This window comes from Pseudorasbora parva, chromosome 12 (assembly GCF_024679245.1).
Source record: "Pseudorasbora parva isolate DD20220531a chromosome 12, ASM2467924v1, whole genome shotgun sequence".
NCBI classification, from domain to species: domain Eukaryota; kingdom Metazoa; phylum Chordata; class Actinopteri; order Cypriniformes; family Gobionidae; genus Pseudorasbora; species Pseudorasbora parva.
In genome coordinates, this window is record NC_090183.1 from 16,176,890 (window position 1) to 16,204,329 (window position 27,440).

The 27,440-nt window shown below is 37.1% G+C and overlaps 1 protein-coding gene across 4 annotated transcripts in view; it reads right to left on the bottom strand.

Moving 5' to 3' along the window:
- agap1 (ArfGAP with GTPase domain, ankyrin repeat and PH domain 1) overlaps nucleotides 1-27,440 on the bottom strand; it is a 257,610-nt gene that overhangs the window by 31,727 nt on the left and 198,443 nt on the right. For all 4 annotated transcript variants that reach the window (XM_067459347.1, XM_067459346.1, XM_067459345.1 and 1 more), the window contains 2 exons: nucleotides 24,800-24,961; nucleotides 11,655-11,816 (listed from right to left, as the gene is read on the bottom strand). In XM_067459347.1, the coding sequence (XP_067315448.1) occupies nucleotides 11,655-11,816; nucleotides 24,800-24,961 (324 nt within the window). The remainder of the gene's footprint in view (nucleotides 1-11,654; nucleotides 11,817-24,799; nucleotides 24,962-27,440) is intronic.

Below are 27,440 nucleotides of genomic sequence, written 5' to 3' on the forward strand. Positions count from 1 at the left end.
TTGTGTTTAAATCCCAAAATTTCTCTCTTACAGAAAGACTTGCTGGGTAGACGGAATGTTCCAACTTCAGAAAAGGGAACTGTAGGAAAGAGATCTTTCCTGTTCTGGATCAAAGGAATGAGCAGACATTAGATAATTTGCTAATTTACAGCAAAAGTCAAACTCAAAACATCAACAAAAAAGTGGCTGGGGAGTCTGGGCCTATTATTTATTCATTTTAAGGTTTTTCGTTATTAAAATTTGCAAGGTTTGGGGGTTGGTGGGATCACTGGAGCATCCCAGCCTAGATTGGACCCACCCTTCAAAGGCACCGGGCCCTCTGGGGTCAGCAGCAATGTTCTCACCCTAATTAAATTGCAGTGCTGTTGGGGAGAGGGCGGTATTTGACAATTATGAAAAGCAACAATGCAGAAAGACGATATTCAGAGGCAAATATGAAGATTGGCTCCGCCTCCTCCCCTTAGCACACAATTAATAAGAAAACAATTGTGTAATACAAAAACTGCAATGACAGGCCATCAGGCAGCCACCCCTCCCCTCCATTTCGCCCTTAAACTTCAAAATGGGGCAGCTATCATTCATCTGGTGCCTGGTACTGATCTCCATATTTCACAAGCTACTAATATGCCAATAATTACATTCTGTGCAATTTAGACTGAAAGTATCCAATCATTTCTGTGCCTTTCTATTGCTGTGGTTTGGTGTTCAGGCATAATGCAGAGGCATGGAAATTTGTGAACTCTGACACAGGCAACCTTTACCGAAAAATGGCACACAATCAACTGAGAGCAAAGATGCAGCATGCACAGAAATAAGGCGGGCCAGGGTGGGGGTGTTACCTCCATGCGGCCCAAACGGCAGTGCTTGGGGCTACAGTGGAAGAGTTGAATGGTTGGAAACACAAATTAACCGAGCGAAATGTCAAAGCACACAGTATTGCTTTGCGACACAGGTCATTAATTCCCATATTATCCCCTCCCCATTCAAGCATCCAGCATTAATAACCTGGCAAATATTACAGGAGTTATTCAAATCCAGGGAAAAATCAAACAAATAAATAAAGCAGAGGAGGGGTGGCGTTGTGGGGAAGGGGGCGTGCAAAGAGGAGGGGCCAAAGCTTACATGTGACCTCCCACAATGAGTCCAATATCACCAATGACGTCATCCAATTTACCATCACTAAACCATCGAAACTCAAACACGAAACTTTCACACACACAAAGACGATTACGGAAGCAAAGCATAACTTTACAATCGTTACATGCAGTGTTCCGGGGGTGAACACATCAGGGAGGACTGAAGGAGAAAGCATAATCACAGGGTCTCACCGTATGTGTGAGGGGCTTGTCTAAAAAAAGAGGGTGAACTGACTTCCCCCTCGCTCTGTTTTCTGGAGCTAGTTACCTTCAGCGTTGGAGGCACTGCTGTAAATGTTGCGAAGGCTACTGACGCGATTTAGTTTCCATGCCCTACGTTTGGCTGCTTCCGATGGCAGGCACAGGAATAGGTGGAGAGAAAGAAAAAAAGACGAAAAACAAAGCAAATGATAGGAGTGGAGAAAGAAGAACAGCCCAAAAGATACTTGGCAAATAAACAAGAAGTGTCACAGCAATGAAAGACAAATCACAGTGAAAGTCAGGGTTAAAAACAAAGGATGAACTGCAGTCAGCAGTCAAAGTGCAAGGGTTCCTTCAAATGAGAATTATTCAGAAATCTTTAATTAGCTAATGAAGTCATTGGGTATGAAGCAGGGGTGAAAACACATTGCATTAGTTTAAAAAGGCATAATAAATGCACCGCTTGAGTGGAAGAGTGGAAAACTGAAAGACAAAACAGGTTATGTCCATGTTATCATGCAAAGTCTATGCATTTCAAGAAAGATGAGATAAAAAGGAACAAAGGGTGTTTTCGACAACTATGGCAGATTTGGCCATGCAGCCCTAGTTTAATTTCTCCATTTATAATCCAACAGTATATGTCCCACCACTGTGTAATTCCATTACACGAAATTATGTCGTGTTAAATAGCATTCATGGTTTTGTCAAAATTACAGCCTGATTGTTAACAAAAATATTCTTTTCAATTAAATTAAGATTTTTTTACTGATAAAGTCATAATTTAAATTAACAAGTTCAATGTGGTGGAAATTGCCCCATGACTGTGTGACAGAATTTTAGGAAAAATGTGTTTATTTCACTCTTTGTTTAAATGTAATACTATTTTTTTATGGATTTTCAAGATATGGATTTTCATTTTAAGACTGAAAATCTGGATCTATGACAAGGTTAAAACAAAAAGCATTTTTAAAAAAAAGATAAAGGCATAGTAAAAATTTATAATCTGACTTTTAACAACCAACAATTAATAAAGCTGAAATCTGATATTTTTCACACACAAAACATCAACCCATGGGACATAAGTCTGTCTATAGAAGAAGCACCCTTATTGAAAACAAACCACTACTACTACGATATGCAAAATGACGTTTTAATAATTTACTTCTCAGTTTTACTTGTGTGTATTAACACAGGTCTAGCTTCGTCTCTTTAAATAACTGTTCATTTCCCAGCTGTGCTGACAACTGACCTGAAGTCACTTCGGCTCGGTGCAGTCTCACTATTTTCCCCTTAGGCCAAAGGGGACATTTGTTACACAACAGTAATCCTGGGGAAAAAAAACAATCCCATCCAGTCCCTTCCATGTGCACAGCATCAGAAGCAAAAACTACAATAACGCGTGTACCCAGTATCAAGCTATTTTCCACACAATAGACTCTGTATGGGATAGATTTACATCAGTCTTATTGTCTACGTGCCATGCTTGGTCCCCCACGCAAACCATTCTTCCCCTTCTAATAACATAAATTTCATGAATGTCTGCTCTTAACATGTCTCTTTCTCAATTGCAGGTCTTAAAAGACACTTCAAAATGGCTTTTGTTGATCAGAGACAGCAACTTTCAGGTTGAGATGGTGAATGGTCCTTTTTTCCATACCATTAGGAAGCCACAAGACCATCTTCACTTTGTTCCTGAGAATAATAGCGCAGAGCCGTTCACCTGCAGAATGCTTTAATTAAACGTTACGGCCACGTGCCAGACTGATTCCAGCTGAGGACACCTGTGAGGCCCCGCCATCCTCTGGAATGTCTTTCTCTTTCTGGCCGTTTCTAAAAACGTATCGCCTTCCTGAGGTATCCATCTCTTTGTGCAACCATCAAGGCATTCATGAGCCTCCCGCTGTCCCTGTGCAGTGCAGAACCCACGCCGTCTGCCTGATCCGGTTTCAAAGGCTTTCACATTCTCCTGCTCGCATCAAACGTAGTAATTACTTAACAAGGGCCACTTAGGGCCCTACAGCTCAGCGGTAATTGATAAACTGTGATCGTCCGTGCAGTAAGTTTGCCATTTGAGTGGTGAGCTTTCAGCGGCCCACTGTGGGGGGGATGCGAGGAGTGTAAAAATGCACGGCATGCTGGGATGGATTGATCTTCGTGTGGGTGTGTAGGGGGATGAAAGTACAATGCGTGTGAGAAGACTTTGTTTCGGAGAAAGAAGAAGAGCAGGTGCGCTAAAATTAGAGAAAGACCCAGTGACATCAGCTGATGATCTACCAACACATTGAGATTGTGTGCTTTCAGGGACACATTTCGAAAACCATGCTCCTAAAAACAGCATTTAAGATGAAGACAAACGTAGGATAACATCAAAACAAATCCCCTGTATACAATAACGTTATGATTTTTCCAAACTCTTTTTAATTTCATTTCTCTATATCAAGAGAGTCTTAGAAAATGTAATAATCATTGATTATTGATACAGAATCAATAATACTGATGTACAATATTTGTTTTATATATTAAATATGACTGGTGAGGTCTAGTGATTGTAGATCTAGACTGGTAACTGAAAGATTGAAGGATCACTACCCAATGTGTCCTTGAGTGTATCGTAATTGTACTTTGGAAGAACTTTGAAAACAGCTTATTGTATATCGGTGAATCCTATGAATCCTATTTTTATTTCAATAAAAGCATCATGTAAGTGCCATAAAACTGCACTACATTCCAGGATTCTAAAGCCATACGATAGCTTTTTGTGAAGAACAGACCAAAATACAATTCATTATTATTATTCACATTTGTTTTCCTTAATGCAGTGAGTAGGTGACTGATGATGCGACCAGATGACCTCAGTGTTGTTGACCTTAAAAACTGGATCGATCCAATTTAATGAACAAATTATTTAGGCTGGTTTTGAAAATCCGGATCAATCCATTCACTAAAAGACTTCAAATAACTTAGTTTGCTCTCTTGAATATACCAAGGAGAGTTAGAGCAGAAGTCAAGATTTTAAAGGGGCCCTAGAATGAAAAATTGAATTAACCTTGCCATAGTTAAATAAAAAGAGTTCAGTACATGGACATCACATACAGTGAGTCTCAAACACCATTGCCTTCTCCTTCATATGTAAATCTTGTTTGTGAAAAACACCACAGAAAAACAGGCTATTTTCAACATAACGGCACCTGTGACGCAATTGCTGGGATCTTTAATATGTACGCCACCAACATTTGCATGTCAGCCAATGTTCATTGTCAGGAGGAACTGCGCAGTGGTCGGAAGTTCAGTCAGGTAAACAAGTGTCATGCAAGGACAGCAAAAACAGCAGATCATGGAAATAAATGTCATGTTTCAGGCTGTGCAGGGGACGTGAGGACTTTTCATAGCCTTCCCACAGATGTCAACAGTCATGGTTGATGTTTATTTACAATCAGATACCGCAACAATTTAATTCAAAGTTGTTTGTTTGCTCGGCCCATTTCACCATGGAGAGTTTTTCTAACCTGGGACAAAATCAGGCAGGATTCGCTCAGCGTCTAAAACTGAAAAAGAGCCAATTCCAAACATAATCCTGCAAACACTAATTAGTGATTTTATCCAATTCTTGACTGTCGAACCCATTTCTGATTAAACTGAAAGTTTCTTAGTAAGAAAACATTACGATAATATCCCCTGTGTTGTCTAGATCTAACGCAAGATGCTAGTATTGGAAACTCCAAGTAGCACACACAACAGTTTGTCAAAATTTAAAGGTTAATAGGTTATTTCCTGCCAGTGTTGTCATAAAATACAACAGTAGATACGCATGTTGATCTCTTTTGACCATGTGTGGATTGAAATCTAAATTAGCCTACCTTTCATCATTAACACATAACTCAGAAGCTAATTACGTTTACTACTGTTTAGTTGCTTACAGACCGCTCACTCGATTCTTGTAGCTAACGTCACATTCTCCACCATCTAAGTTGAAACGATAGTCATATGACAAGGCTTCTAGACAATTTATTAAATAGTAAACATGACTCTGACTATTTTGAGTAGCTTCTACATTACTTTGTTTGGCTAGATAAATCAACTTTTAAATCAGTACTCTACTGTCAAACTGTAACGTTACTGTAAAAACAACATATTTACACGCTACCCAGTTCAGTTTGTGATTCAAAGTTAACAAGCTATCATTGTAAAATCATTGCCATGATGGAAGGTATAGATATGTTAGCTGTCATTGAGCAGAGCAGAGTCTGACAGAAAATCTGAGCAGAACCAGAGCATTAATATTCACGACCCTTCCAAATAAGGCAAAAACAGAGCATTACATCCTAGGAACCATTTCTAGGGTTATAAATGGACCTGTAAAACCGTATCTGGACAATTTTTGACCTTAAAGGCCCCATTCTTCGCGTGTTTTCGAAGCTTTGATTATGTTTACAGTGTGCAATATAACATGAGATCATGTTTCGCGTGTAAAAAAACAGTATTTTTCAGACAATTTACTTATCTGTACAGCGATGTTTCCTGTCCTAAAAACAGCCTGATGATTTCCTTGTTCTATGAAGTCCCTCCTTCAGAAATACGTAACGAGTTCTGATTGGGCCAGCGCTTCCCGTGTTATGATTGGACAGAAGCTTAGCGCACTTTGCCCGAAAAGGTCCCGCCTCTTACCATAACTGGGAGATGGCAGCGCTGAATGCGCGCTCTTCTCCACGTGGAAGAGCAACAAGACCACGCCCCCTTTTTTGCGTGTTCTTGTGGGCGGAGGGTTAGTCAACAAACGGATCTAGTGACGTCATTACATCCCTGCACCTCCTGCTGTAGTCCAAACCGGCCGTTTGCTGTAGGCTTTGAAAGGGAACTTCTGTTAAATAAAATATCTCGCTTGGCATTGAACTTTGAGCTTTATGATTTTTCAGGTATTATTTATGCTCTAACAGCAACATTACACACTAACTAAAGTTTGAAAGATGGAATCGCGAAGAACGGGACCTTTAAATAAGCCACATACCCTCTATTTAGATATCAGAGAACAATTTAAAATATTGTTTCAAATCATCTAGGCACCTTTAAGACTTCATAAGCCATGGAATATAGTGCTTGAATCATAATGTACAATTTTTAAGATTATTTTGTGGTGCTTTTGCATTTTATTGAACTCCAAGCCTCATTTATTGTAAATGTATGGAAGAGAATGATCAGTACATTATTAAAATATCTCATTTTGTTGTTGTTTCATAGAAGGCTCTTAAAGTATAACAAAAATTGGGATGCATAAAGACTTTAAAGAATTTTAAATTATCATTTATTTCTGTGATACAAAGCTGAATTTTCAGGATCGTTACTCCAGTCTTCAGTGTCACATGATCCTTCAGAAATCATTCTAATATTCGGATTTATTATGAGTGTTGGAAACAGTTCTGCTGCTTAATATATTTGATGAATAAAAGGTTCAAAAGAACTGCATTTATTCAAAATAAAAACATTTTCAAATAATATAAATCTAATTTACTATCAATTTTTATCAATTTAACACATCCTTGCTGAATAAAATTAGTGATTTATAAAAAATAAAAAACGAATAATTGACCAGTAGTGTATATTGTTGTTACAAAAGATTTCTATTTTTAAAACATTTGCTTCTTTTTTTTTCTTTTTTTTTATTCATCAAAGTATTATAAAAAAGTATCACAGGTTATTAAAAAATATTAAGCAGCAGAACCGTTTCCAACTTTGATAATGAATCATCATATTCGAATGATTTCTGAAGGATCATGTGGCATTGAAGACTGGATGAATTTATTTTTGATAGTCTCTATACATCACAATAATTTTTCTTATACTTTAAGTAAAACAATTAATACCATTTTGTTAATTGTCAAAAACAATTACTTAACACAGTATATTAGTTTTGTGTATAATGCAGTAAAATTCTAAACTACATGATTTTTTATGCATTCACTAAAATTCTAAGAAAGAGGATTAAGAAGAAAAATGTGTTTAACATGAAAATAATGTCACAATGCAAACAATCTTGATGGTTCTGAAATAAGTATCATCGTCTTTCAGTAATACTATATCATGATTTCGAAGTGAAATATGAACCAAGCATGTTTTTACCTGGTTTTGTGTCACATAAGATGTTAGCCAAACACGCTGTTCAAATAGCAACTTGCGATAAGAGTGCGTGTTTGGTAGTGTGTGTGTTTTATATAAAACACTATGAATGCACTACCTGGCTGGTGGAGCTCATGAATAACAGAGGAGCTGACAGCCTTATCCCTCAGCAGGTCCGCAGTGTGACAGCACTCCCCGGCCCCACGCACAAGTGCTTAATGGCTAAATTGGGAGACTGTTACTAATCGCTTATTGAATAATGAAAGTGACACAGCTGATAAAAGATTTCAATACTGTAGATTATTTATAATATTTCACTTAAGTGCCTGCCTGACGAATGGGGGCTGGGGAAGAGGCCCGGGCGGCGTCTCACAACGTTCAACCTTTTCAAAAAACGCGAATCAGGGCAAGACAAAGTGGCTCTCCAGGGTTAGGAAAAAGGAAAGGGGGAGGGAGAATGGGGTAAAGAGTGAAAGAAAGATAGTGATGGCGAGAAATAAAGAGGGGGTGAGTGAGGTACATTAATGCAACCCCATTTCTCACAGAAGACCCCTACAGGTCAGAAAAGAAAAATCTCTTTGTTTCAACACAGAAAAATCCAAAATCCTCTTCCTGAATGTAAAATGTGCAATTATTAAATGTGGTCCACCACAGTAGAGGAAGACCTAGAAAATATTATCATAAGACACTGAAGTATCAATCTTAATAATTACTCATAATAAACAGATTTATCAACAATGTTGGTTTGTTTGCGTGGTTTGTAAGGGGGAGGGGTGTCATTTATTTTAAAAAAAACTCCATATAGGATACCTTTGAAAATAAAACGAAGTTCAGAGATTTATAATCAAAGACTGAATACAATCTTGGAACAATGTTCATGTATCTGCTTTCTACTATCTAAAGACTATCAGGGGCCTCATTTCCCATGATTCCACTCTTCCATGACCACATGGTGGCACCATAGAGAGAATTAAGTGGAACAGATGGTCTCTTAAAACTCTCAAATGCTAAAGTCAGATCAGTGGTTCTCAACTGGTTTGGGATTAGAAATCAAATGGTAACCCAACACAGTAAAAATAAAATTCAACAAAAAAATTATTGTGCATATTAACATACAATACTGTTGAAAAGTTTGGAGAGACCAGAGTCTCTTATGCCCACCAAGGTGACATTTATTTGAGAAAAAAATATTTTTAAATGTGATTACAATTTAACATATTGGTTATCTATTTTAATGTATTTTGAAACCTAATTATTCCTGAGAATTCTCTGAATTTCCAGCAGCCATTACTCTGATCTTCAGTGCCATGTGATCCTTCAGACATCATTCTTATATGCCAAATTCGGTGCTCATCGTTATTAACGAAGTTGAAAACAGTTGTACTTGTAATGCTTTTGGTGGAAGCCATGATAATTTAATTAACAGAACGTTTTTTTTTTGTTGTTGAAATTTTTGTATTCACTTGAACAAACTTTTTAATGGTAGTATATGCAACTAATATTTATTTAATAATACAAATATAAATTACAATGCAAGCTATCATTGTAATTAGTTTATAGTCTTGGTTTTGTTTTCTTTTATTTACACAGTTTGAAACCTGTCATGCAACCTATTCATGTTAGCATGCATCTAAATTCTTCAACTACCTGAATTGGTACCAAACAACTGTCTGATACACATTCATTTTTGCCATTGTACCCATGCACAATTATAAGATTTATTATTTGGACCTAGCATTGTTTTTCTGTTCTGTCCACGATCCGAACAGACCTGTGGCTTATTTTTGTTTCACAACCCCCTAGTTGAGAGCATCTGAATGCATAAATATGTTATATATAGTATTGTTAGAAATACGACAAATACATTTTATTATAAGCACATAATGCAGCATATGACACATGGATGTATACACACATATGCACACATACTCTTTCCTCACTGACAATATATTGGCCCCCTTTGGGAGAGGATCAATAAGGGTTGATTGGGAACATTTTAAACAAGCACTGATCCTCAGGTCTCAAGAGACAGTGGCCACCCACACAAGCCCAATCTAATTAATCACACACTCTCTGAGCTGACACACACTCATCCATCATTCCTACATGCTCACTGTCTGTCTCTCTCTCTCTCTCTCTCTCTCTCTCTCTCTCTCACACACACACACACACAAACACACACACACACACACACACGCGCGCACACACACACACACACACACCCTTACAGCACTTCAGAACTGTATTCTCACCTTATTATAAACTACTTACAGAATACTCAAGACTCATTTGCATAAAGTGTAGAAAAACAGGCACAATACGATTTTGAAAATGTAAAGAGGCACGTCATGACACTTATAAATATTATATTGTGATACAGTATTTTTTTAAGGTTCATTTACGTAATCAAATATTCTTTAAAAAGTTAACAAAAGATTGCCATTAGATTTTTGTGCACTCTTAATGCAAATTCAGTTTTTTTAAACTAACAGAAGCAGTTGGTGGGGCAAATTCTCATTTTGCCAGTGACCTTTTCATGCTTGAAGTCTCTTATGCTCACCAAGGCTGTGTTTATGATCCCAAAACAGTAAAAAGGGTACTATTGTGAAATAATTTACAATTAACAAAACAAAAATCTACTTTAATGCATTGCATAATGTCATTTACACTTGTGCTGGCAAAGCTGAATTTTAGCATAATTACTCCAGTTTTCAGTGCAACATGATCCTACAGAAATCATTCAAATATGCTGATTTGGTGTTTAACAAACATCTATTTTTAATTGAAAACAGTTGATTTACAATTTTTGTGGATTCTTTGATGAATAGAAAGTTCAACTGAACAGCATTTATTTCCTGTAACTATGTAAAAGTCTTCACTGTTGTTTATAATCAATTTAATGTACCCTTGCTGAATGAAAAATATGAATTTCTTTAAAAACAAAAACTACTGTGACTAAAATGAGTTAGATCATTTTGTAAATTGTTTATCTGCATATACATTACATTCACGCTTACACCTATACCAAATATGTAAACAAAAAATAGTGTATGTGCAGCTAAATTATATACAATGTTAATTGTATACAATGTCAATTCTAGCAAAATACAAATATCTGTGTGTGTCAGAATGGTGGCTGCAGTGATGAGCGGAGTCTGTGTGTGTGAGTGTGAGTGACAGACGGCGTTTAACCGGCTTGTCTTTGTGAGCATGTAATAATCACTCAGCATATTTCTCTTGCTCCACGCAGGCCTGTCAGCTGCCTGATCCATACTGACGGCAGGAAACATATTACACATCTGCTGCTCAGAAACATCTGTTCGACTGCAACTTCACTGAATGGCGGTGTGTGCTCACTTGCGTTTATGTGTGTGACAGCAGCGTATGCCGCATATGTGCTTTTATACATCCTGGTATATGGGAAGGCTTCTTTGATTCTAATGAAATGCACTGAATGTATATATGGTACAAATGGTCTGCATGTGAAAGTTATGATTTGATCAGCACCAGTATTTGAGTGAAAAGTACATGAACTTGAACTTCAGAATTTCTGGGTTGTTTTTATGACAGTGGTATTCAAATTGCATGAACTCCATGTTGATTTAAGAAATGTTTCTAAGATCAAACAGTATATCTGACCGTTTCTCAGTTAACAGGATTTAGAGTTAATGTGGTCAATTTTAGAAATTAAAAAAATACTTAGTGATGTCAAAAGGACATATAGGACTAACAATTTTATATTAAAATAGCTGCTAGGGCTGCAATGTATTGAATGTATTTATTTAATGATTAATCACCATTTATTTATTAACTTTAAATAGTCAAATAGTGTGTTAATGCTAATTAGTTGTAGCTCATTACATTTCAAAAGTTCTGTTACTGACTACTGAAATGTTGGCATCCTGTCAATGCTAATTATTGACCTAGAATTTTTTTCCAGTTGTTTCCAGGTTTAAGCAGATTTTAAAATTCAAATATTTCAGTGTGGACTTTTGTGAAACGATTTCTCACAAAGCATGCTCACCCTCATTTTACCCTGTAAAATATTAATGGCACTGCAGACGCTCAGCCAAAGATATAGGAAAATGTTTAAGACCATTTGGCTGAATGTGCAGACCAAAAAAAGATGCTCAGCAGAGATCTGACCATATCTGGGAGGAAGAGAAGCATGGAGCGGGGCAAGAGTGGGACAGAGAAAGGAAGTACCTTCCGCAGTTCCAGAGAAGCCGTCCACCTTGAAGTTACTGGTACTCTTCTTCCTCCTATGTTTTTTGCGGTTGGCGTGGGGCGATGGGGGTGGATCCATCTTTGGGCTGGTGGTACTGGATATACTAGGGCTTGAGCACACAGAATCTCCCAGACTGGTATCTGCACACAAAGAGAGAAAGAGATTGATGTTAAGCCCTATTTTACCATACACTAGAGCTGCATGATTAATCAGTCTCGATTCAAACACTAATATGATCTTATTCCTACATTTTTACTTTCGGTTTGCGAATTAATGTTTTAAAAGTGAGGTGCAAAAGAGGGAAAACTCTAATGCTGGATACCGGTATTACCGGTGTTAGCACACACCGATTAATCGGTAGGAAAATGTCCTCACTTTTTTTTTTGTGTTTTCTCAAATCTGTAGAAAAACACACAAGGTGCTGGTATTTTTTTCGGTTAATTTTACAATACAGCGTAATCAGACTTCAGCCATGAAAATTAAGTAACTAAAACAAGCACAAATGTCAGGGCATGTTAAAACACCTCCAGGGCCCAAAAACCACCTCAGACAATGCAATGTGTAATTCCCAATATAGGAAAAACACCTGTGACAAATCAACACAAATTCCTTCAAATTAACATTGGGCCCTATTTTTACAGACCACTTTTAGAGTAGAACATTCCATGGTGTCTGCTATGGTTTAAATGATTGAGCGCCCGTGTTCGAGTGAGGTCAGTTCTGACTGGCGTTTGGCTGGATCCTCCAGCTCAGGCTATCAGAAGGCTGCTTCACTTTTCATAAGCGACACTGACAGCTGTGACTAGCGGCAGAATAAAATAACATTCAGTTCACATCAATATCAGGCCGAGTGAAAGCGCTGATGTGAGGAGGGGCCAGGGGGATGTTCAGGCTGGCACTGAGCATGCTCCCAGCGCCGTGCATCAGCAGACAGCCCCAAGGACGGCCGTAACTTATTTTACAATCGTTTAGTCTCAGCTCAAGTGGAAAACGTGACAACTTATCTCTGCTGACAAGATGCCATCCCAAAGTGAACAATTAACCACCTCGTTCTAACAGCCTCTTTGTCCAGCTCTCTCTCTCTCTCTCTCTCTCTCTCTCTCTCTCTCTCTCTCTCTCTCTCTCTCTCTCTCTCTCATACACACTTCAACATCAAATACACCCTTTTTTCTCCCTCATATTCTCGATCCTTTTCTTTTCAAGCTCAGTTCTTTCTCAAAGGTCATTTATTAGTCTGGTATAATTCTAGCAGACACTCAGTAACAGGCAGTTTGCTTCTAGATTTTGTTGTAGGGAATATCCGGTTATTTTAGAGGAGTATCAGGCAACACACCACCACACCACGTACAGTATTATGGAATAATCCACTTCAAGGCAAAGGCTAAATGTCTGCCATCTTTTATTGAGAATGGCAGACTAGTGAGTGATACTGGGTGGCTGCCAGGTCATTGCGATATAGTGTTTTTAGGATCAATGACATGGAACTCATTTTCTATTGTTTATGCAGAGATGCATTCAAACGCAATTCATACAATCAATGACTGAATACAACTCATCTATGTTAAGCTTGCTTTTCATTTCTGAATCCATTTAGATATTTTTGAGAGGGAGGGATAAAACATCGTCTATCATCATAATGAAAAAAGCCCTCAATTATATATATATATATTTTTAACCTTAAATATAATTAAAAAAATGTTTAAATCATTTATTAAATTGCACATACTTGCATGTGTTTAAGAATTCAATGAAAAAAAATACTTAATTTTTTTCATCCTTATCAACTTTTAGGGCCTTTCACACTGAGCATTATTACGCGGCATGAATGTACATAATTGAAACTAAACAAAAGATCCCAATGGAGCTATTCACAACAGGTGAGATTATCAAAGCTATATTTTTTTTGTCTAGTGTCTCGGTTTTTTCCACCATTGCCCTGCGATGAAACAGGCTGACCAAATTTTAAGCTTAAGGTCATGTGCCCAGACGCTGCTGTTGCATAAAAGCCACAGATTGGTGGCGCTGTTTTGAAAACCAGTGTAAATGCACAAGAAATGTATTCTGGAAGAGAGAATAGAATGGATGTTGAGTTTTTTTTTATCACTGGTGTCTGAGAACAGGTTTATTATCTCATGTTCTTTATACAGAATATAATTTCTTTTCATTTTTTTCATGAATTATGGAATATTATGAGCTTGAAACAAAGTATAGAGAGATCTTTTCTTCCAGGAGTGCTCAAGTTATAAGTTAGAGAGCGCTCATTCGATCTGGATCTGTCAATTATTACATAATTATTGAGATGACAAAGCTCTGTACACTTCCTCGTTCTAAGTTCTGTGCATAAACAACAGAGAGAAACATTTGTACAGATATACATAATATTGGCAAAAGTATTGGGACTCCCCTCCAAATCATTGAATTCAGGTTTTCCAATCACTTCCATGGCCAAAGGTGTATAAAATCAAGCACCTAGGCTTGCAGACTGCGTTGACAAACATTTGGTCGCTCTCAGGAGCTCAGTGAATTCAACCATGGTTCCAAGATTTTTATCCTAAAAAAGTCTATTCGTGAAATTTCCTAACTACTAAATATTCTACGATCAACTGTTAGTGATGATATAAAGTGGAAGCAATTAGGAACAATAGCAACTCAGCCACATAAAATCACAGTTGGCCTCAGCGCATGCTAAGGTGCACAAAAGTCGGCAACTTTGTGTGGCCTTCAGATTAGCTCAATAGTGTGTAGAGAGCAGCTACATCTGAGCCTTACATCACCAAGTGCAATGCAAAGTTTCGGATGTAGTGGTGTAAAGTATGCCGCCACTGGACTCTAGAGCACTGGAGATGTGTTCTCTAAAGTGATCATGCTTGTCTGGCAATCCAATAGATGAGTCTGGGCTTTGGTGGTTGTCAGGAGAACAATACTTGCCTGACTGCATTGTGCCAAGTGTAAAGTTTGATGGAGGATGGATATGGTGTGGGGTTGTTTTTCATGGGCTAAGCTTGGTCCCTTAGTTTCAGTGTAAGGGACTCTTTATGCTTCAGCATACAAAGATATTTTGGACAATTTCATGCTCCCAACTTTGTGGGAACAGTTTAGGGATGGCCCATTCCTGTTCCAACATGACCATGCTCCAGTGCACAAAGCAAGGTCCATAAAGAGTTTGGTGTGGAGGAACTTGACTGGCCTGCACTGAGTCATGACCTCAACCAGACGGATCACATTTGGGATGAATTAGAGCGGAGACTGCAAGCCAAGCCTTCTCGTCCGACATCAGTGCCTGACCTCACAAATGCACTTATAGAAGAATTGCCAAAAATCCCCAGAAACACACTCCTAAACCTTGAGGAAAAACCTTCCCAGAAGAGTTGAAGCTGTTATAGCTGCAAATGGTGGGCCCACTCCATATTAAACCCTACTGATTTAGAATGGGATGCCATTAAAGTTCATGTGCATGTAAAGGCAGATGTCCCAAAACTTTTGGTAATATAGTGTAGGCTATATGTTTAGACATATATGTTCTGTATGTTTAAAATGCTTTTTGGGGTATAATAACCATAAAGGATTTTTACATGAGGAATGGTAAACAGGTATAGCATTCAGTGCATTATAAAACACTACAAATAATGCATGTCTGCCTATTATATGGTCAAAATTAACTTTAGATCGCAATCAGAAGTTACTCCAAGCACTCAATGATGGTTTAAAGTGGATTTTGCACAAAAAATTGTAATAGACTAGTAAATTGTGAAGTGTAGCTTAACAATTGTTACCCATCTGCAATTGTATGATGTATTTGGTCAAAAGAATACTCTTTTTAAGAATTCTTGCATTGTTTCTGGCCTAGTACCAAACTTTATTTATTTATTGTTTACTTATTTATTGTTATTTTAAAGTACTGTTTTATGCTGTGCAGCGGACAAGGAAAAAACCTACGAGACGCATACACAAGGAAGATGTATTTTCTTGGTCAGTGCCACCTATTCACTTCACTTTATCGTATCGCGCTCAATGTCAAAGGCCGTTTTCACTTGGTTTTGTTCATGTAATATATATTAGCACTCAAACATTTATTTATTTTATTTATATTTTTATTCAGCAATGATGTATTAAATTGATCAAAAGAGACAGTAAAGACAAGTTAAGTGTAAAAAATTCTATTTCAAATGTTAAGTCATTTGAAGTCATCATAAATAGCATTTTTCACAATAATTTTAGCATATTAAAATGATTTCTGAAGGACCAAATGATATTGAAGACTGGAGTAATGGCTACAGCTTTTTTTTAATTATTATTTTAAAATTGTAATAATATTTCACAATATTACATTTTTGATCAAATAAGTGCAGCCTTGATGAGCAGGAGACTTCAAAAACATTTAAAACCATCTTACCAACCCTCAACTTTCATACGTTAGTGTAAACCTGCTGAAAATCTTATATTCGTTTTTCACAACGATATAAAAGCTACATGAACGCAAAGAGTAAAAAGCTAGGAACTTGCCACATCCCTGTTCTTGGTTGATTCTAGGCCATTACTAGCTCAATCTTGGTGGTTTCTACATGGTTGGTTACAGAGCCAAGTCATAAGAGCCCGAAAGCAGAGACTAAGAGTATGATGCAGTGAGTGAGAGTGAGTATGAAAACATTAAGGGCAGTCAAAGGGTACAGATAAGAGAGGGGGGGAAAAACACGGACGCATAACTCAACAAGTTGGGTGATGGCAGCCAGGCATTTATCTCAAGGCAAGTCTGACCAAAAGCATGTACCCCAGAGCACCTAAACCCAGCACATGTAATCAAAGAGACACTCATTACTTCTGCTGCTGTTTGTCTCTCGTGATTAAGCAAGAGAGCGGGGAGGCTCAGGAATAGCCACGGAGAGAGGGACAGAGGGGATATTTTTGTGTGCAACTGTCTGCTTGGGGCAAAGGATGCTCCAGGTAAAGAGACAGGGATGTCACAGCCTTTTCCATGCCCTCAAGACAATGTGGAGTGGGATGAAAAAACACAGAGAGAACGATCACTGGAGGGGGATCTTATCTCCTTTAAACGGACTTGGCTTTGTTTCCTCTGGAATAAAAGAGCTCATTACTGAGGCTGTGTTTCTCAAATGGCAGCCATGTCCAGTCAGAATGAGTCTACTCTGATGTGATCCAACTCATTCAGGCAGCACACAGCCTAGTGTCAACTCTTTTAAACTTTGGCCCTCTCTTACAATTACACTTTAAAAGGCATTTGTAGATCTATATGATCGCAGGTCAAAACAGCTCGGCTCAGTTTATTTAGCATAAAAGGCACAGGGACAAGAATCGGCAGACACCTGCAAATGTAAGGCTTTGTAAGACCTTTTTCAGGGTATATACAGCAATCGTTAAGTTAAATTTACTACTTTTTAATACCTTTTTTACTACCTTCAGAATATTTTTTAAAACCATCACGACACGGAATTGCAAGGGTTAATCAGCGACCTTTCTATTATTTACACAGATTTTGACATATATAACATACAAAAAAAGAACAGATTTAGAATCAACATCAGGAGGAAATCTGTTTTAAGTTATCATTCAGACACAGTAAAATTGATCTCAACATACACAAAGGTTGGTTAAGGAGAAGCATTACTGCATACACATTTGATTTCAATTAATAATTGGTAATTCAACAATTAAATTATTTAGTGTTTTTTTTCCAACAACAAAACCTGAGCCAAATATTACATTTCTATAACTAAGTTGTTGAATTTAACAAAATACTAAAAACTAGTGCTGTTAATCGATTAAAAACTTTAACTAGATAAACCACAATTTTTTTCTGTGATTAATCGCAGTTACAGTAAAAATTCACAGTAAGCCAGCCACTTCTGTTGAGCGCGCAGTGTTCTGAGATGATGCCGAACGACCACTGAATATGACGTCAGCATCAAACATGCGTTGAGACAGAGACGAAAGATCTTTGATTATGTGCCCAGATATGCTATATTATGCTATAAGCCCATATTTAAACGAACTAACACGAACGCAGATAGAATTTCAATCAGAATAGGACACCTGATAGTCTGAAAAACTAATACCTAACTTGGAAAAAAATAATACCTCTGAGACCACATTTAACACTTTTAATGGCCTTAATTTTGACAATTTGGATGTATCACTTTTTAATACTTTTTAAAACCCCGCGGACACCCTGTTTTTAAGACCTGTACAAAAAAATATTAACATATGGGTGGGGTAGAGTAATGTCTATGGTAACATTAGCTATAAAATTACATTTGAAACAACTTTACAGTTCATATGATGCAGGTTTTGACAAAAACTTTTTTTTTTGTGTAAAATTATAAATAATTTAGAATTTTTAATGCACGTTAGCTTCCTTTCAATCCACCAACTGAATTGAAATGCAGCTTCACTCTCTGACAGTAGGTGGCACTTATGGAACAGCAAAAATATAGTGGTTACCGCTACCCTGAACGCAGCTGCGCTTTTTAGAAAGGCAATGAGTTTCCAGGCATGATAAATGACACCATAAGGTAAAGATTGTCCGCTTTCACACAGTAATCCCGGTAAATCACAATACATTACCAGAACGACTTTTCCAGTAAATTCATGTTTACAAGAAACAGCGCTACGCGTTTTTACTGGCAAGATACCATTCACAAAAAATTACCAAAATACTGGTAGACTCTGTGATGTCAATCATAACGGAAATGACCTTAAAACGCTGTCTTGTTTTCTTCATCCAAGCAATTTAGCTTTTCTTAGTCCAATTTAAAAAATAAAATACTTCTCAGTGACAGGCGTGGGGGGGGGGGGGGGGGTGATCACACAGAATGTGGCTTTACTGTTAAAAACACAAGACACATAATAGTTACTATAGTATTGCAGTTAATATAGTAGGCTACACTATAACTGCAGAGCTGCGGGGCTGAGGAATGGAAAGAGGCGAGATGCGCTACAAGTCTGGTGCATGTTTACATAGAAAAACAATTAAAACTATCAGAACATATTGTAAACAGCTCCAACAGAGCTTTATGACTGGCCCAGAGCAAACTGCTTATGTCAGCCCATTATGACATTGCATGTGATCATACCAGTATTCCTGTTCTTTGTTCACACACAGCATCACCGGCAATTTACTGGTAGTTACAGCTTCTCATACTGCGAAATTGACTGAACCGATTTACCAGTATTTTTGAAAAGGTTCTGTTCACACATGATCTCTTACTGGTAATTTACCAGTAAAGACTATGCATGAAAGGGGCTTTTTTGATAATTCATCAACATTAGATCAATAAGCAATCCCCTGCTATAAATGCAAAGTATTCATTGATTTCAAACTGCTCTAAAAACATGTGTGTGAGATAGAGCCGCTTGTTTGTGCGAGTGTGTGAGGTTAATCTAGGGTTGCACTATTAACTTGAATTAAACCAAAATTGTGCTTTGGTTTAGGCAAAGTAATCACAAAGGCCGGGATTTTTAATTAAATAACTATATGCATATGGCATTTCATGTTGAAGAGGAGCACTGTGATTAGAACAGATCGATCGATTTGCATTAAATACCTCTGCAAGCACTGCAAGTTTGAGTCACTTATAACATGCATTTGAAAAAGACACACGCCAAACATCTTTCCAAACTTACAATAAGCGTTTACAAACCTGTTTTTCAACCAAGGAGAAACATTTAATGAACTCACTCAAACTCACTTCATAAGGTCATGTCTTTATATGACAGAATGAGGCAGAAATTATAATACTTTATAGTATTCTATCCAAGACTGTGTTGATTAGCATTACATTATAATCATACTTTATTCTTATGAAAATACCCAAGATTTAGAAGAACACAGAAAAACCATATATCGTAAACCTAAAAAGGCACATACGTTCCTGTAGTAGAGATAGCAATACACATTCTCCTTTTTTTGCCAAATAAATGAAAAGCATGTCATCAATGTCTTCTCTCTCTTGCTGTATCAAAATATCACTTTCCTCAGAGATGGTCAAGTTCAGTTTGTGCATGATTAGGCTATGATATAAAAAAAAATGTAATACTGTATCCTAAATTGTGGATAATTAATATATCATATGCTGCAGTACATTTCTGGATTAAAAGAAAAAAAACAACAAGAACCATACAGAACGGAAAACCGTAAGCCTAAAACCGTGATACGAACCGAACCGTGGGTTTTGTGAACTGTGCCGCCCCTAAAATGCTGCTAAAACACAATCATCCGTTGCAGTTTTCATCCATTTTTTTTTTTTTGGTACTTATTTAAATGCATTTTTTTAAACAGACTGAGAGTCCATGCTTTAATTGTTTTTGGTTGTTTTAGTCCTTTATTGTAGTTATTTAAAATGTTTTCCATTTTTTGTGTTAAATAGTCTTTAGAAATTAAAGTTTATTGATCTTTGAAAATGTGTACCTGCATTTTTATGCCATTATCATTATTTTAGATGAAAATGGTCTCAGAACGACAATATTATCATTTATCGCAATAATTTCTTGGCCCATTTTTTCGTCCAGCAAAATTTGTTATCGTGACAGGCCTAGCAATGATATTACACAGCGCTTGAAAATAGGCTAACTTCCATCAACATAACCAACATGATAGACAAATGGAACGTGACAACCTGCTTGCATAGGGAGCATGTATATTTCTTAGCCATATGTGTCAAGAACATCGCAACTTTAGATTTACTGTTGGTCTTAATACACGATGTTACCACAGAAGAGTCAAGTTTAAAAATATCGTAAGTCTTTGGTCATTTTTGAGCGAGATGCTAACGGTCTAATCAGATTCCATGATCTATGCTAAAAGTGCTTGAAAACTGTTAACCTCAACTGTTCAAGTTGGAAAATGTTCCCATTTTCAAAAAAAGCAGTCTTCCTTTAAAATAGCTTCCTGGCTAGACACTAAACAAAATAAGAGACTAAACAAAAGGTTAGAGGTTAGTCAACAGTCTCTCCCTCTCAGTGCAGTGCAAGGTACGTCAGTTAATTACTTTGCTACCACTTATCTCTCTCCATTTCTCTCAGAAGAAAGACAAGATCTCATTCCCGCCAGCTCCTGGGGGCAAGAGGTGACAAGCAATCAGCGTCTGGCACTACCGTCATCCAGCCATCAGATCTGATCCAGTCAGGCCGTGGACAGACACATCATTAGGCCAGCAGAAAGGTTATTTTTAAAAGATTCCTGAGGGGGAAGGATACAAGTACTCACACAACCCCACAACAGAGCCCTCCGGAGCGCTGCAGTGTCCGAACAGCCCTCCTGAATATCACTGCTGTTTTAGTGCTGAAGTCTGATACACATGGCGATACACACAGAGAGGGCATCATATGCTTTTTATAATGTTTAAGAGAGATTATTTATCAACACATGCTAACCTTTTTATATCTATTGTATTTTTTCAATTGAGTTTTTATAAGTTTTATCATTTATTTTGTTTGTATTTTCGAAATTATGACTCACTAATTCTTTTTAACCTTTTCTCGTACTATAGAGGATAAATATAATGTCGTTTTAATTTTTGTTCTTTTAAAAAAAAAAAAAAAAATTATGACAGAAAATAAAAACAAGTGGATCTCAGAAAAAAAATATTGATAATAATAATGCATAAGTCCTTAAAAGGGGACATTTTCCTTTTCCCCCACATTTTAGTACTGTTTTGAATACTGTTCACAAATTAAATGTAGCTATTGCAACAAAAAAGGTTGTTGATGGATGGAGCAATGAAAATAATAATATTTACAGCAAACCAAAAGTTTGAGTGTGTTTTCCTCATTTCACATGTGTAAATTGCATTTGCATTGAACTCTTAAAAGCACAGTAGCAATTCCAATGCCTTTGATCAACCAGAGGAGCAGATGACTCATTTCACTACGTTGCAGAGCGGAGAGGGAGAAGAGAAAGAACTGAGAGGCTGTTTAAACAGTTCTTGATCTCCCACACCCCTCTCTTATCACTACAACTTTACAAAATACTGGACATGCTAAGGCAATATTCAAGGCTGTTTTGGTATTTATTGAGCTATCAATTGTTATTATTGAACTTTCAGGGACCATGTGTAATATTTTAGCCTGTATATTAATTTGAGTTATTAATTATATATTCATTATAAAGATATTAAAGTGTTTTTTAAACATGTATGCTACTATGCTCTTTATTGTACTGATTTTTAAATAGGTTGATGTGGCTGTGTTATCTATTATAAGAATCTGGGTGTTTGTTTGTTTCTATTGTCTGTAACTGTTAGGCGTTGTGTGAGATATAGGATGTTTGAATTTCCCTAAAGGGATGAATAAAGTATTCATCATCATCATCATCATCATCATCATTATCATCATCATCTACACACTGCACAGATACTGTATGCATGTAATGCTGCATACCAGAAGAACTGAGACTAAATATTGCCGCTGAGCACATTTTTGCTGCATGCTGAACTCTGAAAATGTTGACAAAGCACTAAAAAGCAATTAGTCAACAATTTTCTGCAATTATTCCACACAAAGTGACAGATATAGTACAAGCAGCACTTTCTACCTACCAAGTTAGACTGAACACATACTATTAAGCAGTTTATACTGCACTATAGACTTGAATTCAGTGCGGATTAATTACTATGTAGAAGTAAATGTGGTTTGCCCACGTAAATTAGATTTTACAATGACCAAGATTATGATAGTTCTGAATTGCACACTTTAGATAACAATTTCATCATAAATGACCATTATTAAAAATGTTCCAGTAGGCCAGTATATTGTCACTGTTTGATAATGGTTATTTACCAAATCATTACTGTTTGGTAATGGTCATTTGTTGCAGTTTTGTTAGTGTGATTTGGGTTAGGGCTTAGTATTTGTTTCAATGTTGTGTAGGCAATCAGCACTGTGACTGACATAACCAATGAAATGTTTAGAAACGGTGCAGAACTATTAAAAAAATTAATCGGATATAGACTAGTGTCTGTGAATATTAAACAGCAAAACGACTATTTAAATAAGAATCCTGCATGTCCTGTGTGTCTCTGTGTAAATGAATGGTGCTGACACGCAGCTTAATTTTCCTCACACACACACAGAATCGCGTGTGACAGCCATCTTATACACAATAATTTCACAGAAATTAAATTAAAAAGCACATATGGAAAAAAAATGTTTTTCTAAAAAATCATCACAGTGTATAGTATGTGTACAGAGCATGTCTAAAATGTCTAAACTGATAACAATCCCTACATTTAAGGTCTACATTTAAATGTAGACCTCTCAACCTCCGATACCAAACAGAACCACACGGAGATGCCAAAAAAACTCCTAAACCAACGGCTTTGACTGAAAAAACCTACAAGTACTAAACAACAACGTCGCTCCCTCCGCTGCACACATGCTCAGTATATCATCAGCTCTGCTAGTGCCAATTATCATCATCAGTTCTCTCTTAACAGTAGGTTAAGTCAGTGTACTGTTAACTGAATAACTCTGGGATGTTGGCTTATTTCGAGTCAGAGGGAGAGTCAGACACATCAAAAAGTAAATAACTTTAGAAAATTCTGGATTAGTGCTTACTAGATGCGAAATGTTTGGAACGGTTCAGTCCGATTTGGTGAACTAGTTCACTTAAATGAACCGGTTCAAGCGAACGATTTGTTTGCGAACTGGTCATCATCACTAACGTTCACACATGACAAATGAATCATTATCCTTCCTGAGTGTGTCTGGAAACAACGCGAATGCACTGAAATGTACATGAATGCTGCGTGAGATCAGTGATCAAGAGTGCACACACATGTTCTCTGTGCATCAAAAAAACAGACTCTCATGCAATTACTGTACGACAAAATTGCACTCTTCAGAAACAATCGCAGAATACGGCAGGGCTCGTGTTTTAAAGCCAAGCACACCACGAAATTAACAATTCACTACAAACAAGCTGTGAGTCTCTATTCTCTCTGATGTGTCTGATGTAGCCTAATCAGCCTGGCCTTCTTTATATTGGCACTGTATTGGACTGTTTGAATGAATTTGATCCCTGGATCACTGAACACTTTCCCAGAGTTTAATGGCTTAAACTCACAGATAATCGCAGTTGTCATTGTAAAATCACAAACGCAGAATCGGGTTAAATAGTTAGAATGGAAATGTCCTCCCACCAGGGTTACAGGTGCAGATGCTCAGTGTGATTGTGATTGCGTAGTATGATTGACTGAATGAATTAAGTAGCTAGTAGCTTACAATTTACTGGTAAATATAACAGTAAACAAACATCACAGACAATGGCAAAAAGAGACCAAGGCAGCTCTGGCATAATGCCAAAAACACTTCTATAAATGACTTTGAGAAAGTTATTGATGTATCCCTAAAGTACCGGAAAAAGGTAACGTTGGGTAAGGGTGCCGAATTTCAGGTACCGGTACCGTTTAAAATGTGAATTATACCCAACCCTAAAGACTGGTGAATTTCACATGTTGTACCATATACTACAAGTTATGTTATTGACGTCATGTATGGGGTCTGTGGCTCAGCTGTGTGTGTGTAGTGCCCTGCTGCGGAGCCCGTTTAAGCTTTTTCACAGCTTTAATTGTTATCGGGTTAAACAGAGGCAACTACAGACAGGGGTCAAACGACAAGCCTAAAACTAGTCACACCATGTCACTGCAGTTCATCAGCACACATATACACATGGTGTTTGACAGCTGTCAGTCCAATAGTGACTTCCCACTTCCCCCTGTGGCTTTGCAGACATGAGAGATTTCATAAAAATAGCGAAGTATGAAATTATATACAGACAGTATGAAAGCAGAAAGGTGACAGACGGATAAACATCATGCTCCAAACATTTCTCTTCTGCTAGTGACTCGCCGTCGACGGATGAGCCTTTGGTAATGTGCTTCTCCTGAGTGGCCATTACTTTGACAAACAGTTAAAGCAGCATTAGAGCTTGACACAAGGATCAATGAAAGGTGGAGTGGGTGTATGTGTGCGTTTACAACGATAGGATGAAAAATCACTGTTTAAGGTTCTGTTCTCTGTTCTGAAGAAAAACCTTTAAGACGGCGACATGCATACAAGCACCCCCTCCCCCCCCAGCAGTTTGAGGGGGCAGCACATGTCTGACACTTACCCGTGCTGATTCCTGAGTTGGCGATGACTGTGGCATCACTCCATTGGTCAGCACTGGATACAGAATATGAGCGCTGATGCATCCCGTCTGGCCGACTGTTAAACGACACCAGACTGATGCCACTTGCCATCTGAGACGCAGAAGAACTACTGGTAACAGATCCTGTGAGAGACATGCATGATAATTAATACACCATTGGTATAATATACACAATGCACCAACTTATGGAGTTATCAAGTCAAGTCTATTGTTTCAAAGCAGCTTCACAGTGTTAACAGGAAAATAATGCAACAGAATTTGATTCAGCTGTACAGCTGCTCTGGTGAAAACGGTGATGTTACCCAGCTCATTTCAATTTATTATATAGTGTCAATGCGGGCAGATCAGTAATATAGTTGAAATTTAAGTGTCCCCAACTGAGCAAGCCAAAAGCTAAAGGCTTATTATCATTATCCTGTTTAAAAATTTGGCTTAAAGTTATCTGTAATGCAATTTAGTTTTTGTTTGTGTTAAAGTGCCCATTAGAACATAATGATTCCATTCTTTTGCAAACTCCAGTTAACAAAAAATAAATACAAATTTAAAATATGTATGTAACATATTGGTTATCAGCCGATATTAGAATTGTTTTTTTTTTATATTTCCTTTTCCATCATTTAGTTTAAGGGTTAGTTCACCCAAAAATGAAAATTCTGTCATTAATTACTCACCCTCATGTTGTTCAACATCTGTAAGACCTCCGTTCATCATCGGAACATAAATGAAGATATTTTTGTCGAAATCTGATGGTTCAGAAAGGCCTTTATTGACATCAATGTCATATCCTCTCTCAAGACTAAAGGCACTAAAGACGTCGTTAAAAAGTCCATCTCACTACATTAGCTCTACAATCATTTTATGAAGCGACGAGAATAGTTTTGTGCGCAAAAAAAAAACATAAATAACGACTTATATAATAATGAGCCGATTTCAAAACAATTGCCAATGTCACGTGATTTCAGCAGTTTGGCAGTTTGACACGCGATCCAAATCATGAATTAATATGCTGATTTATAACCGTTCGAAGCTTTGTTTTGAAATCAGCCCTTCACTATACAAGTCGTTATTTCGTTTTTTTGCGAATAAAAACTATTCTTGTCGCTTCATAAAATTATTGTAGAACCACTGTAGTGAGATGGACTTTTTAACAACGTCTTTAGTGCCTTTTATGGGTCTTGAGAGAAGAAATGACATTGGTTTCAATAAAAACCTTTCTGAGCCATCGGATTTCAACAAAAATATCTTAATTTGTGTTCCGGAGATTAACAGAGGTCTTACGAGTTTCGAAAGACATTAGTGTATGTAATTAATGACTGAATTTTCATTTTTGGGTGAACTAACCCTTCAATCTAAAAAAAAATATAATTCAAGATGGTTTCATAAAAATAAAAAAAAATGTAATTCTATTATCAATGTTTATATGTGAATAAAAGCCTAAATTAAATATGTTAATCATATAAGGTGATTGCTAATTGCTTAAACATTTTGAACTACTTTTCCAGGTCTTCATTTGTGTTCTAAAGAATGACAAAAGTTTTGGTTTGAGATGATTTAAGGGCGAGTAAACGATGACAGAATTAGCATTTTTGGGTAAATTAACCCATTAAATTTAATATTAATTTTAGCAAACCTTATTTTTTATAATGTACATTATATTTCGATGCTTAAATTCACTTACAATTTTTGTTTTTACAGTTTTATTTTTTCATTATTTAAACAAAACAGTTTGCAATTTTAATACCATCCACTACAAGAGAACAAAGACCATCATACTGAAATCGACCAGAATTGTACTAAAGAGGCAGGCATCCCTAATTAGCTGTTGCCTTCATAATAGTTTTTGTTAAAGACAATAACAATAAGCATACTTAACACACATGCACCAAACTTCTTTATGCGTTCTCGTCAACGAGCATGAATAGTGACATCAGATTACTTAATGGTTAATTATCACCACCGTGAGTCATCATTAAACTGTGGGAGAGTTTTGTCTGACTCACATGGAAATTAAAGTGGACATCACAGGAAGTCATATCTAATCGCACTAATAAGATTACAGCACAACTGAGCACAAATAAATGTGAGAAAGATATTATATGACGTGCAAATACTGACTCAAACACAATCAACCATAAGGCTGCTGGGCTTACGAACAGACGAAATCCAACTCTGACAATTTAACAGTTTGTCCAATAGCAGCCAACAAATAAAAAAAAAAATGCTGATGTGATGATACCGCTTGTTATTTGCCCTAGCTACTGTCGGTGCACACAAAACACTTGATGTAGTCAAAGAAAGGGTTCAGTAAATATTTATTTTTCTGGTTTTTAATATGTTGTTGGGAAAAGGTGTACCCACGGGCCTCCACTGGCCCGTTGCAAACTCGACTGAATGAAATGTCATGACTCAATTTAATCTCCATTGTAGCAGATAAATCAGACGGCAGCACCTTTGGGTAAATGGCAAAAGCTGAGTACTTCAGGAGAGGCCTGATAAACTACATTTTTACATCCGTGGCCACCTGGTAGAAAATAAACACTATTTATGTATGAGGGCAGAGCAGGGTATACGCGCGCACACACAGCGCAAGAACAGCGGTGTG